This window comes from Trachurus japonicus, chromosome 5 (genome assembly GCF_045865225.1).
Source record: "Trachurus japonicus isolate A0001 chromosome 5, Traja_1.0".
NCBI classification, from domain to species: Eukaryota; Metazoa; Chordata; class Actinopteri; order Carangiformes; family Carangidae; genus Trachurus; species Trachurus japonicus.
In genome coordinates this window covers 31,844,284-31,858,980 of record NC_140911.1, presented here as the reverse complement: position 1 = coordinate 31,858,980, position 14,697 = coordinate 31,844,284, and the positions used below count along the sequence as shown (strand labels likewise).

The window sequence follows — 14,697 nt, the reverse complement described above, 5'->3', positions numbered from 1 at the left end:
GCACAAGTTTAGATTAACACCTGCAATTCGGCATGAAATACTTCTATTTAACTTGCGTTTACTTAAAGCAAAATTCCCATTCTGTTTAAGTTGCTTGAAATGTTCAGATAAACTAAAGCATTCAGTTTCTTTTTATGGATAGAGAAATTCTCCTATTCCTAAGCCAAAAAAAACAACTTATAAAATAGTCACATTTTATTTTGGCCACCTCTTTTTAGTATTTGTGACTAATATATATGTGAATTGATGGTTTATAGCACATTAATGTGGATGCAAGCAGATATCAGATATCCTTCTTAAGTCTCTGCTGATGTAATTGTGTATGGTATATAAACAAATCATGAATGACAAAAATGACAGTATATCTATTAATAGTTTCATATATATCAATATAGTGATATAAAGATAATTTAGATAAAGGCCAATCAGGAGAGATTCTACTTGTCATTTACTCTAAACAAGCACTTTGACTGGTTGTTTTCCTGATAATCAAGCTTAGAAAATGTATTATTTGGTACAGAAATGGTGGTTAGAAATAAGTAGCATAAAATAGTTTAAGCCGTTTTAGAGGTTGGGGTGACACAGTGATTCTGTGGTTAACACAAACACACAGTGTGGTATTTCAATGTTCCACAGACAAAACAACATCAAATTCACCTCTGCTGTGTATTTTACTTCATGTTCAGGATGCATGATGGTCTTGGATATTTCCCTGGCCTGCACCACTCCGAACAGCACACGGTGTTTGCATGCTCTCCCAGAGTTCACGTGGGTTTCTCATGTGTACTCATATGGCTTCATCCTACAATTCAAAAGGCATCCAAGTGAACTGGAGAAGTCTTTGTTACTCACACTGTATTAGTGAATGTCTATATTTATATGTTCCTGTCAGACATGCATCATGTATGTGCTTCGATTGTGACTCCAAGCTTAATAACCAAGTGGGGAAAAGGGAGCAGTAAATGCAATATGTATTTGCATTTCTTCTCATTTTCAAGCTCTAAAAAAAAAAAAAAATCACCAAACATATAAGCAGACACTGTTACAGGGCCATCCAATACCATCCCACATGGGCCTCAATACATGCTAAGAGATGCAACAAAGAGGTTTCAAAGATGTGACAAAGATTACTACACGTTTACACCAAGAACCAAACCAATTACCAAAAGTAATCAGTCATAACAGTTTCTGATTGATAGTTGTCAGAGAGAGAGAAAACCATCTAGCTGTAGCTGACTTTTATTGCTACACACTTTCAAGCCACACATAAACCTATTTCTGAATATTTTTTTGTGAGCATATTTCAAATATGCACTAATATTAGTAAAATTCCCTAATAAGTGTGAGATTGAAACAAGTTGACTGGGTGGGCACATATTCAGTTTCTTGTGGCATACAGACTGGAAACAGGTAGCCTGGCTCTCTCAATATTTGAGTCTTATAGAATTCACTGTTGAATAGGAGTTTGCAAAGAGCAGCCCAACCAGTCAAGACAGTCAAAACCGCAATTTAGTTATTGTGCACTCAGACATGTTAATATGAAATACATGCAAAGGAAAAAAATAGACTATCAATTCACCTGAAACATAAACTTAACCCTAGAAATACATGAGACGTGAGGTGCTATATAATACACCCATGACCTAAAAATGACACAAAATATCCTGATTCACCTCACAGAGGTAGTCAGAGGGGTTTGTACGTCAGAGAAAGCTCAGTGTTCAGACAATATTAGTAACATCTTCCACATAATCAAATTAAATTCAGACATCTTTGACTACAATGTCGGGAGCGGGCTTGTTCGTTTAAAGCAGACTCCTCTTGCTTTTTTTTTTCCAAGTAAAATATCTGGTCATCTGAGCGTCTCTAACTGAACTGTCACAGATGATTAGAGGAGGAACAACTCGTCTTGGTATCCCAAAGAGCATGGGGTCCTCACGAGAGAGTGATCCACAACTAGAATCAATGTCACCGTTCAGATAATCACGCATTGCCGATTCACCATGTAAGATGCATTTTGTTTGCTGCCTAACTGTGTAAAGCCTCTATTCATTTTCAGATTTGTACGCAGAAAAAACGTGGTCAACTCAATAATGAGGCTTTCCTTTTAAAATTTCAGCCCTGCTTGCTGAGAAGGAAGCGTTTTGTGTTGCCTTGTTTGTGTGATTGCAGAGGTTATTTCTGTGACAAACCAAACTGACAAAATTTTCAAATCTTTTTAAACTAATATGCTTGTAATCTTGTTATTCTTTTCAATGACAGATGTGTGTGAGTGTTTGCACAGTGTGATGTGTTGAGTGAATTAGATTTGTTTTAAAATCAGTATACCATTCATTCTGATAATTAAAGCAGTTAGTCTCTAGTATTCGTCATGTTTCCCTTGAAAACGGTAAATTAAGCTGCAATATCACAACTACAGTTTAGCGTATTAATGGTTAATCTAGACTACGTCACTGAGGGAACTGGAATGTATGAAGTGACAACTTTTTCTATAAGCTTTACTGAAAGCATTTCAAATAAATTAGATTGAATGTGAGTATAATCAATCCAGTGAAACAGAGAGTATTTTGCACAAAGACTTAGGTAATGTCTCTTTTATGTGTTTTTTATGTGTTTGTCGGCTTTATGTATGAAGAGTCACGCAGGGACAGTAGGATATTTTCAGAATTACAAACGAGGGCCCATCTCTTTTGTGTGTCTCCAGTGACCTCTCCTCACAGAAAACCATGTGTTTGTCACACACACACTCACACACAGAAAAACAAGCTTTACACAACAGGAGTGTGAAATCACCATGTTCCAAGACTGTGGGCGGGAGGGATGTGGGGGGCAGGGGTAGCTGGGCTCCCAGTGGGCAGAAACCTCGGTGCATTCGGACGACATCAGGCAAAGCAGTGACCTCTGAAGTCATGAACGTTCGCAGGAAATCAGTGCCTCATCTTCGCTGGGGTCAAGAGTGGAAACTGATTTGGAACTCGGCCCTGCTGATGTAAGAGACACGACACGCGTGGAATAGATATTACGCACAGAATAATGTGAAGAACTAGCTATACAACCAACAACCAAGCCTTACTTTGTGTAGTAGCTAACATTTCTGTTGTCCCATCACATACAGCATGACTAGTTCTGACGTTTACATGTTTGCATATTTTAAATGTCAGATGCATTCATAGCTTATATCCTACTTACTTTCCTATACTACCACAGAGGCATTCAATGAGTGCATTAGAAGAATAAACTGAGCTTAAAAGGGATCTGGAATCCATGTTATTGATCACTAACAGTAGTTGTACAAAGTGTAGCCTGTGCAAGTACTCAGGGACAGTACTGAAGTTAAGTGATTTCATATTGAATTATTTCCATTGTATGCTACTGTATGGTTCTACTCAACTAGCCTACTCCAGGGCTAAACTATAGCCCATAATAGTTGGATATAGGCTACTTTATATCTGTCTTACATGCAGTCAGTAGTATTAGCAGTTGTTAGTTTAAGATTTGACAAATGAAACACAGTCTGTTTAAAAATGACTTTTTCTCTTTTCTTTTTTAACAGTGAACACTTTCTGAAGTTAAAATTGCTCTTTAGATGTTGCATGTTGTATGCACATTCAGTAGGCTAATAGGCTAGTAAAAATACAATTTTGGAGCTACACTGTATCATATTAGCTATACATCTGTAACAACCAACATCAAAATAATGTTACTTGTGAGACTAGAACATTTTGCAGCTCATACATCTGTTGCATGTAGTACACTTGTTGGTTTAGCCTGTTTTGTTTGGCATGGTAAACTTACCGGAAAAGCAACCAACTCTGCCCAAACAGCTACATAACCCTAAAACTAGCCTACTTCATAACAACTTAAATCTAACGTTTCTGTTTAATGTCTCACCTTATTTCGTGGCATCCCCGTGGCTGTAATCATTCCTTCAACATTTTATCCTAACTGAAACACAAACGTTCACATAAGGATGCCCAGTCGGTGCTTGTCCTCAGAGGAAACAGCGGCGCAACGTCGCCATCTAGCGTCACGCTGGCGCAATGACCTAGAAGCAACTGCGTCACTTCCTTTACAAAACAAACATGGCCGCGCACTGACAAATGTCACATTACTTCTCGTAGTGATAACAAGCATCTGTGTTGTAACCTGCCCAGCGGATAAAAAGAGGAGACGTCTGGGGGAGGTTTTAATTTACGCGGTTCAACATCCTCAGAGGTATTTGGCCAAGTTTTACTCATTTATTGACGGCACGTAGCCTGCGAACATGAGATGCTACGGTTAGCCGCTAGCAGCCGCAGTGCTTCATTACTGACATTGAGGTGTAGTAGTAGCAGCCCTGTGGTCTTATTAGTTAGCTCAACATGTGCACTATGAATGCAGCTCAGTATTGTTACTGGTGGTATCGTTCGTAAGAAGTCACAGTTAAATATTCAGCGATTTGAATGTGTTTTTGTCTGTTGCAGGATAATCCAGTGAACACAATGGTCCATTTATGTGAGTATTCACTAAGCAGGCGCATTGTGACAGCTTTGATGTTATTGTCTGTGTTGACTCTCTGCTTTCAGAGACTGGAGTGTAGTTTTAAGGAAGACAATTAAATTCAGCCTTAGATTTACAGTGTTTGTTTGAACACAAAATGATACATAAAATGCTCTCTGGTTCCTACCAATAAATATGGAAGAAAACAACACCAAAGGGAACAACAGAGTCACTATTGGGCATTTAAAGGCAAAGAATAAATAGATGAAACTAAGATTTTATGTGTAGCCTATGTGCTGCTATGTCCTCATTTTATACCACAAAATCCAAACGGGGATGTTTGAACAGAAAATAATGTTGACAATGTTCCTTCTAACGTGTAATTATTGCCTAAAAATATAATGTGTGGCTGTGCTTTCCTTTCTAGTCTATGACACAGTTGCACAGCATTTCCCTAAACTTAAGCTTTATAACCCCTCTGCATGAACAAACTATTATGTATTTCTCCTTTTTCTTAAAAGCCAAATGTTAATCATTTACTCCCCATAGCCATCATAACTGTCAAATGTACAACAAATTAAAACAAATGCAGGCTCATACAAAGTCTCCATGTGAAATTCTGCCTTTGCAAAGTTGATACCCTAAATGCTTTCTTTTTTGTTCATATATGGCAGTAATAGTAAAGTAAATGTTAGAAACACTCCACCTCAGGACCACATGCTGCTCCTCACTCCATCTCTGTACTACTACTACTACTTGCTAACTTAACTCAGCTCAATTTAGCTGAGCTTTATTTAAATCCAACTTTTCACTCAATAAGTTCTTTACAGGGCACAAGGGCTTTATAGCCCACTGGATTAAGTCAGCACCCCATATACAGGGGGCAGGCTATAATTTTCTGTCTCCCTAAACTGTCCTGTTAATAAAGGCAAAAAGCATGAAAAAAAATACAACAATAAAGCAACAACAAACAAAAACAAAAAAGGACACATTGAGGAAAACAAAAGAGGGAGGCAAGAAAACCACATTGTGATATTGATATTAATATCACAATGGTTACACAAACGTGAGACTGATGTTTAGTAAGATTTCAATCTGTGATGTATACAAGATTTCACGATGTAGATTTTTGGTTGTCGACACTCAACAGTAAAACCTTTACTGTAGAAAATGGATTATGCAAGTGTTAAACATTTACAAAATATTCAATTTTCCTCTCTGACAAAGTTTACTGTGCTCATTTCCTCCTGCAGCGTCACTGCTCCTAAAGAAGTACCACGGGGGTTACGTTGTCCTTCGACTCGCTCTTGCAGGCCACAAACAGGCCAACAGACCCTTTTATCGCATCGTGGCAGCTTACAACAAAAGAGCGAGAGATGGTAAATACATCGAGCAGCTGGGTTCCTACGACCCCCTCCCTAACATCCACAATGAGAAACTTGTCAGCTTCAACTATGACCGAATCAAGTACTGGATCGGCAGTGGTGCACACCCTACAAAGCCTGTGGCCAAACTTCTAGGTGTGTATGGTCTACATGAACTTGTTCTTTTAAGGTGGATCAACATTGCATAATTTTTTTTTATTTGGTTTATCCGGAGAATTACATTGCTGTAAGTGATTTGTTTAATGAAGGAGGTCTATCCATGGCTTTTATAAGCACCTCCACCTTTAAGGCCTTTACCTCATCTTGAGATATGCTTCTCTTTTATTGACTTTATTTCAAAATCTCTGAATGTTTTTTATGTTATCTGTTTCAATAAATGATGACTCCCATCTAGTGCCATTACGTGTTCATTGAACTTTTGCACACTTTATGATGCTCTCTGGTTTAAGGGTTGAACAGATACAGGCTTAATGTGCCATTCCCTGTTGTATCAAGCATGCAATATATCACATGGTTGGTTCTTCCGAAATACTAACATTTTTGTCATTAAAGCAGATATCAGTGGAATGTTTTTGTTAATATAAGTCCTAAATAGTCCTATTTTCCGTCAGCAATCACTTACATGAAGTATTTCAGCCTAAACACGAGTCTCTCCGTCACTCTGCTCTGCTGTAACCCGAGGAGAAAATTTTCCTTGTGGGATACAAGTGTTATCCAATGAGGGGAGAGAACGGCATGAAGGGCTGTGTGTGCAGCCAAGGGATGCGCGTGAATGTGGTGACGTAGCACGAGGACCAATTGATGCCTGACAAGGGCGGGGGCTGCTAACTCATGGTGCGTTCAAGGAAACTCGTACTTTGTGTTTTTCCTTCCTGTGAAGTCATACCAGTTCGATCTGGTACGAGTTCACGGGTCGGAAGTTACGAGTGGCCGTTATAGGGAACTTTCACAGACAACAGGACGGTAAAAACACGAGCTACGGGTTACCTGGAACGCTACCAAGTCGTAGTTGTGACTTGAAGCTGTAACTTACGGTTTCAAAAGCCTGCCTTGAACACAGCATTAGCCGAAACGGCCGTGCCACTGATATCTGCTTTAAATGTATTCAGGATTGCTACAGAGATTCCCAAACTGCCCTAAAACAATGTTGCATTAGCTTTGTAGACAATTGTTCTGCTACCTACCTGAAAGAGCTCACAGTAAAAGATGTTTCTCTCTCTCTTTGCAGGGTTAGCAGGATTCTTCCCTCTGCATCCCATGACGATAACAGAGGCAGAGCGTCATAGGGCTCAAATGGAGACAGCAGAAACAGCAATAGGAACAGAGGAGGGTCTGGAGGATGGACAGAAACAGACTGAATTATGAGTATTAAATCCGGGGCCTGTTTTCAACTGTTGAGTCCAAGAAGATGTCACAGTTATTGGGGCAGTGAACTGACCAGTTTATTTCCTCACTGGTTGGATGAACTGCTCGCAGCAACTTCAGAAACTTCAACTTCAGAAATGGCATATTGTAGTCCTAATTAATTCAGAGGGCTCTATAAGCAATCTATGTTACCACTGATACTTAAAATTATGTGGCTTCATGTTTATGAGTGTGGAGTGCCATAACAGGTAGCCTACTTGTTTGTATTTACAATTTTGTGTGACCTAATTAAAGTGTATCGAAACTCTTGTAATCTTTTGGGGTTAAGTAGCTTGTTTTTTTTTCTTATCTTATTTCCGGACCTTTCTGAATGATCTCCAGAAAAATGCCAAGGAATTAATTTGTTATTCCTTTTTTTAATGACTTGTGAACTTTGTGATCATTCTTTTCTCATCAATCTGTCTGCCCTCTATTTCAGGTCTCCGTGTGTTTGCATGAGCACACTTAAATCAATACAGAACGTCAGCAATGTTGAACACAAAGAAAGAAAGAAATCTGAAGTGGGTGGGTTTGTTAATATTATTACTGGCAACCTTTACAGCACTTGGTTCCTTTTTGGCTCAATAACAAATTCTCCACCCTCACACTATACTGTACTGCAGTGCCTGTTATGGAAACCTTTTCAAACTGATAACTTACCACTCACTCATGTCAAGTACAGTTGGAGGAATATTTTGGAAACATGAAACAGTCAATCATCTCTGTCAAAGTTCTGTCAAAACACCAAAATGCAAATTAAATAACGGATGATAATGAGTTTTTAAAATATATTTGACTTGATAAGGATAGGGGAAAAAGCAACAATTAAGTCACAGTGTCTTCATCAGCAGGTCATATGATTAGGAAAAAAAAGCTCTCTGTGCATTATTAAATCTGACGGAGATACACATGCAGCATGAATATGCACTCTATTCTTTTTACACTGTTAATTGTTTAATTGTTGCTTTCTGTTCACAAAAAGCTCAGCCAAAGAAACCATGTGTATTAAATCATTAAATAAATTAACAATAACACTGTAATTGAACTAATTCCATATAAAGATGATAGGTATTCATCAGCACTCAGTATATAAACTGCTGTCTGTTCTGTCTGTGCTTATGCTCAAGCACTTGTTGTACATCTTGGAACAAGTTCATGCTCAAAACCACAAGTACAGTGTGTTTCAGTCAGCAGGTGATAAAAAGACAAATTTGAGCCAAGACACACCTGACAGCATAGGTGTCCAGATGAAAGTCCAGCAAGAACAAATACGAAACTTGAATACTCGCGCTATTGATAGGGCTCAATTTCCTTGTTGAGTAAAAGTCAGTTTCTTTCACATGGTGATGAATTGAAAGCAATACATCTCATGAGAGCTACCCATATAGCCAACATAATCTGATATATAGAACATAAATAGAAAAATGTATATAAAAAAGAAAACAAAGAATGAGGAAAAGTTCTACTGCATTATGAAATTGTTGCTATCAGACATGATGTAGAGTGCAGGAAATGTTTTGCTTTATGTGTTGCGGGGCAATTCAGAAATGATTTTCAAACAAGCAAACAGAGGTGTGGAGCGCTTTACCCAAACCACTTGTGACCTCAAGATCAAGAGAAATATTTCTATTCAGCCTCGTCACGGCTCATTTATTCTTGGTGCTATTGAGTCCATTTATTTATTAGGACTGGGGTCATGTTTAACAGACTATTTATAACATTAATATTCACTTCAGTTGACTGCATTGTCAACATGTTGCTTAGTATATCTTTCTTAAGATTCATCTCACAGCATGTAAATGTGTGCTGCTGCCTTTCTTGGCCAGGTTACCTTTGTGAAAGAGTTTTGAGGTCTTTTACCTGCAATAAAATAAATATTAAACTGAAATTAATGTCAACAACAGAGCAAGTAAAACATTGCTCACCATATTTCCTGGAATATCACAGCTTAGAAACAAATGATGAACGTATAATGTGAATAGGAAATATATAATGTAAAATGTTACCTTATTTTAACAACCACTTAATAACTTACTGTACATATCCATATAATATATCTAGGCCTACGTGATTAATAACCAGTTAGCTATGAATTTCACATAAACTCTGAAACAAAGTAACACAAATCCACACTGCTGGCAGATAAAAAAAAAAAAGAAGAAAAAGACTCAGTATAAACTTAATATAAACTTAAACTATTAGGCTATTCCTGAACTTTAGGACATTCAATACATCCAACATATGTACATAATTACATATAATTAATATATACCAAAAAAAATGCTATTAGAGGGCATTTCCTATACCTGTTCCTATACCGCATTATGTCATCTAGCTCTTAGTGGCTAAGGGTAAGAATATATCATGTATCACTCTGACAATAAATAATGGGTAATGACGCAAAATTGGGTGATTACTCACTTCACAAGAATCACAACCCACCCACCCACCTCACCCACTCATTACTTAGTCCTTGTCCACTTCAGTCACACTGTGGTCTGGACCTTTGTAAACAAACATGTACAGGGTGTGAGTTTACTTATAAGGAACTTATCCCTGAAAAATCCCTGCCATGTCATAGTACAAAAGGTTTGTCAAGGGAGGGAACTACATCAGCAACAACCCTCATTGTACCAGTTGATCACTGATGATTTGATACTGTTAGACAAGTGTTTATGTGAGCCACGATTGCCAGAAGGGTCAAACTTAACTGCCAATTCACAGACGATCACTGGACATTTAACATCTAAATTATTTTGCTTCCGTATAATACGGTGAACAACATTGCAATCGTTGAAATACCCCAGTCTTAAATCTTTTGGAGGATTACCTGACTGTGCAAGAAAATGAAAAAGTGGATATGCTCTGAATCTACTAACTGGAAGAGGCTTTCCACCATTCTCATAATCCTCACTTTTGTTGCCATAGTGGTCATTGCATTGTGTGTGGTCTTTGCACACAAAAGGGGTAAGTCTGTAATTTTCTGCAATTTTTTACTTTTTAATTAGCTAGTGTATTTGTATCCATTCAATTTTGACACATTGCAACCTTACAATTACAATTAGGATCATCAATATTTTATAACATTTCATGCTTTATTTATCACTAAAGACCTGGGTTACACTTAGGCTACTTTTTGTCCTGACAGTCAACTACAGTCAATGCTGAAAAATGAATCCGCTGCTTGCTGTTCATATGCATTATGCTCATTAATTATAGGAGTCCACCTCTTTAGACGTTTGTCTTTCTCCATGCATCTTCAAAGTATGTAAAATTTGGCCAGAAACATTCATCTGCTAATATTTAGGTCTAAATAAATTAACAATTGCTTGATTTTCTAAATAAATCTCCACAACAATCATAGTTTTCTCTTCTCAGTAGGAATTAGTCCATGAGCCAGGCCACCGCGCTCACAGTCGAAAGGGTGCAAATTCTTCTTGCTAAACCAATTCTTATTCCTATAGGTCCACGTTATTTTTTTTGCATGATAATGAAGAGGATATAAAAATTTGTAACTATTTTGACCATAAAAATTACGCTTGTCAGGGTTGAAGTAACGGATTACACAGCGTTACGTAGGCCTATTTAAAATACAAAATATGAGTAGGCCTAACTGTATTCCGTTACAGTTACAGTTTAAATTGGTGTAGCCTATTCTGAAGATACTTTATTTAAAAATGGATTATACGCCTACCGCACTACACGCAGGTTGCACTGTTGCACTGTGCAAAGTTATAACCATCAAGGTGGGAGACTGAGGGACGGACAACTAACGGCGACACTAATTTGCTCTCATGCGGGGAAAGAAGTGGTAAATACGTCGGCTGTCTCTGCTGAAGTTGGCTTCATTTTGGTTATATATCCAGCATTCCTCTTCAGTTCTACGGATCTGGCAAAAAACACGAATGAACTGCGACAGGATCACGTTTTTAAAAGGATCCTCCTGGACTGTATTACGGTGGCCCTGAAGTGCAAAACACAACGGCAAATCAGACAACAACGGCAAAAGAGAAAACACAACACAAAAAGAGAAAACACAACGGCAAAAGAGAAAACACAACACAAAAAGAGAAAACACAACGCAAAAAGAGAAAACACAACGCAAAAAGAGAAAACACAACGGCAAAAGAGAAAACACAACGCAAAAAGAGAAAACACAACGCAAAAAGAGAAAACACAACACAAAAAGAGAAAACACAACGCCAAAAGAGAAAACACAACACAAAAAGAGAAAACACAACACAAAAAGAGAAAACACAACGACAAATCAGAAAACACAACGGCAAATCAGAAAACACAACAACAAATTACTAAACAACGGCAAATCAGAAAACACAAAAGCCAAACATTTTGGGCAATACATAGCGGCCTCTGTGCTAGTCCCGCTTGCGATACTTTTTTTCCTACTATGGCCACGCCAAGACCCGCCCTCTGATTGGCTGCCTCTGATTGGCTGCCTCTGCAAGGCTAAGCCTATCCCTGCATCTTACCCTAACCTTAACCACTCCCTTCACACGCCTAAACCAACCGTCTTTGCCTAAACCAGCCCGAGGGTACCTACCTTTTCCGGTTTGGTTAATGTCGTTGTGTTTTCTCTTTCTGTGTTGTGTTTTCTCTTTTGCTTTTGTGTTTTCTGATTTGCCGTTGTGTTTTCTCTTTTTGTGTTGTGTTTTCTCTTTTGCTGTTGTGTTTTCTCTTTTGCTGTTGTGTTTTCTCTTTTTGTGTTGTGTTTTCTCTTTTGCCGTTGTGTTTTCTCTTTTTGTGTTGTGTTTTCTCTTTTTGTGTTGTGTTTTCTCTTTTGCCGTTGTGTTTTCTCTTTTTGTGTTGTGTTTTCTCTTTTGCCGTTGTGTTTTCTCTTTTGCCGTTGTGTTTTCTCTTTTTGTGTTGTGTTTTCTCTTTTTGTGTTGTGTTTTCTCTTTTGCCGTTGTGTTTTCTCTGTTTGTGTTGTGTTTTCTCTTTTGCCGTTGTGTTTTCTCTTTTGCCGTTGTGTTTTCTCTGTTTGTGTTGTGTTTTCTCTTTTGTCGTTGTGTTTTCTCTTTTGCCGTTGTGTTTTCTCTTTTTGTGTTGTGTTTTCTCTTTTTGTGTTGTGTTTTCTCTTTTTGTGTTGTGTTTTCTCTTTTGCCGTTGTGTTTTCTCTTTTTGTGTTGTGTTTTCTCTTTTGCCGTTGTGTTTTCTCTTTTGCCGTTGTGTTTTCTCTTTTTGTGTTGTGTTTTCTCTTTTGCCGTTGTGTTTTCTCTGTTTGTGTTGTGTTTTCTCTTTTGCCGTTGTGTTTTCTCTTTTGCCGTTGTGTTTTGCACTTCAGGGCCACCACACTGTATTGATGTGTAGCCTATAATAAGCACGGTTTAACAGCAACGTCACGCCGTTTCCAAAACGACATCGACTTCAGCAGAGAAGTGAGTTTAAGTAGCCTAGGTATTTTACAGTTAGCCTACAGATTGAGCAGTTGCTCATGTCATTACTTCATTTTCAAGATATCATCATGTTGCTTACCCTACACTCACAAACAAAACCAACACATTTTTTAAAATTGTAGGCCTATTCTTTCGGTAGCCTGACAAGCCAGACTATCATTAAAATGTATGTCCACCTACGGAGCAAATATTTTTGCTGCCGCTAGGGTGCGTCTAGATTTCTAGGCTATTCTTTCGGGGTTATTCTGCATAAAGAGGTTCGGAGGCTGTATAGTTTGGACTGTAGCTACTGTAGAGCAGCTCAGTTTTAATAGCCTAAGTAGGCTACTAATTTAATGTGATTGGCTATTTTAAAAAGGAGCCATGGTAGCCTACTGTAGATCTGGATGTAAGATCACTCAAGCAAATTCAGTGTCCCAGTTAAAGGCGCTCAGGCTGGCGATTTTTAAGTAGCCTAGCCTAATCTAAAAGTAATCCAGAAAGTATTCAGAATACATTACTTGACTTTAGTAATCCAAATACATTACAGATTACATTTTAAGGCATGTAGCCTACTAGTGATGTGTCGGTCGCGAACGATTCGGCTCTAAGAGCCGGCTCTTTGAAGTGAACGACGGGAGCCGGCTCCTCATTGGGAGCCGTTTTAGTTTTTTTTTCTCCTCTGCTTGTTGTAGTGAAAGCCACAGATCAACGGGGGAAGGGGGTAAAAACGAAACTAATCAACCAGCGCATCCAGCACGAGCCTGTGGCAGCACCTCTCTCTCTCTCTCTCTAGCTGGTGCGGGCACTCACGCAGGCACATGGACAGGTAGGGTAGTGACAGTAATAAACAAATGCGCTAAATCGCGCTAATGCGTTCAAATTGCTATCCTCCCCCCATCTGACAGTCAGACCGTCCGACGGGGGGGGGGGGCATTTGGGCATTTAAATAAGCAGTAAGCAGTTCAAAGGCAGAGTGTAGATTGTGCAAGGTGAAAATCTCATATGGAGCAGGCTCCACAAACAACCTGCACAGGCACATCTGTATGCAGGATGTACAGCATTGACAATTTTGATTGATTATTTTGATTTTGATTTTTTTTTTTGACATGAGAAGTTTTCATCCATAAGTGCAAAAGAAACGTTAGTCTGGAGCCCTGGACTTTGTTTTTTATAGGCCTACTTTATAATTTATTTTTGTAACACTCTATTCAAGGTTGAGTGTGTTCAGTAAATAAAGGCATAAATGAAAATATTTGATATAATGTTTGTTTTTTTACATTAGTAATTAATTTTACACATAGTTTTGCATTATTTTGGTGATAAGCAACATAAAATCTGAGGAGCCACTTGGGAGCCGAAAGAGCCGGCTCTTTTTAGTGAGCCGAGCCGAGCCGAAAGAACTGGCTCTCCAAAAAGAGCCGGAATTCCCACAGTGTTTCCTCCAGGATTTTTTTAAAGAGTGGCGGCGAGGGTGGTCTGATCGACGGGGGGGGGGGGGGTGTGTGTGTGTGCGCGACCGGATCGTCGACTAGTCATTCATATTTTTCCCATCATAACTAAAATCCCGGGGAGCATACGTCAGTCCGACTGCCCACAAGTCCGACGGCTCATTTCTCCGACTACCCATTCTACAGTGTTGAGGTTAGGTTTAGGGTAAGGTTAAGGGTTAGGGCTACTTAAGTCGGAGAAGTGGGAGGTCGGACTGATGACGCAAAAATAAAGAAATGTATGGTCGGAGTCGGAGAAATGGGTGGTCGCAGAAATGGGTAGTCGGACAGACGTCATGCGCCCTAAAATCCCAGGAGGAGGGAAATGCTCTGCAACAATCTGTATTCACTGACTGACAGCTCACGCACAGAAATTAGTCCACAGAACAGCAGCTTTATAAACAACAAACTGTAAATCAGTTTGTTTTTTTGTAACATATACAGGTGCAAAAGAAAATACTGTAGCTACTGTTCATTAAACAATTAGCTAGGAAAACGACACACAGGCCTCGTCACCATCACAGTCCTGCTCACTCACAGTTTCAC

At 38.8% G+C, this 14,697-nt stretch overlaps 1 protein-coding gene across 1 annotated transcript; it reads left to right on the top strand.

The window, feature by feature from the left end:
- The first annotated feature begins 4,060 nt into the window (after window positions 1-4,060).
- mrps16 (mitochondrial ribosomal protein S16) lies at window positions 4,061-7,542 on the top strand. The gene is made up of 4 exons (XM_085777511.1): window positions 4,061-4,215; window positions 4,464-4,494; window positions 5,733-5,999; window positions 7,093-7,542. The coding sequence occupies exons 2-4, from the start codon at window positions 4,482-4,484 to the stop codon at window positions 7,227-7,229; spliced, it is 417 nt and encodes a 138-aa protein (XP_085633637.1). The 5' UTR covers window positions 4,061-4,215; window positions 4,464-4,481; the 3' UTR covers window positions 7,230-7,542.
- Window positions 7,543-14,697: the final 7,155 nt, after the last annotated feature.

Coding starts and splice junctions, on each gene's coding strand:
- mrps16 (XM_085777511.1), top strand. Junction 6,000..7,092: donor GCCTGTGGCCAAACTTCTAG/GTGTGTATGGTC, acceptor CTCTCTTTGCAG/GGTTAGCAGGATTCTTCCCT.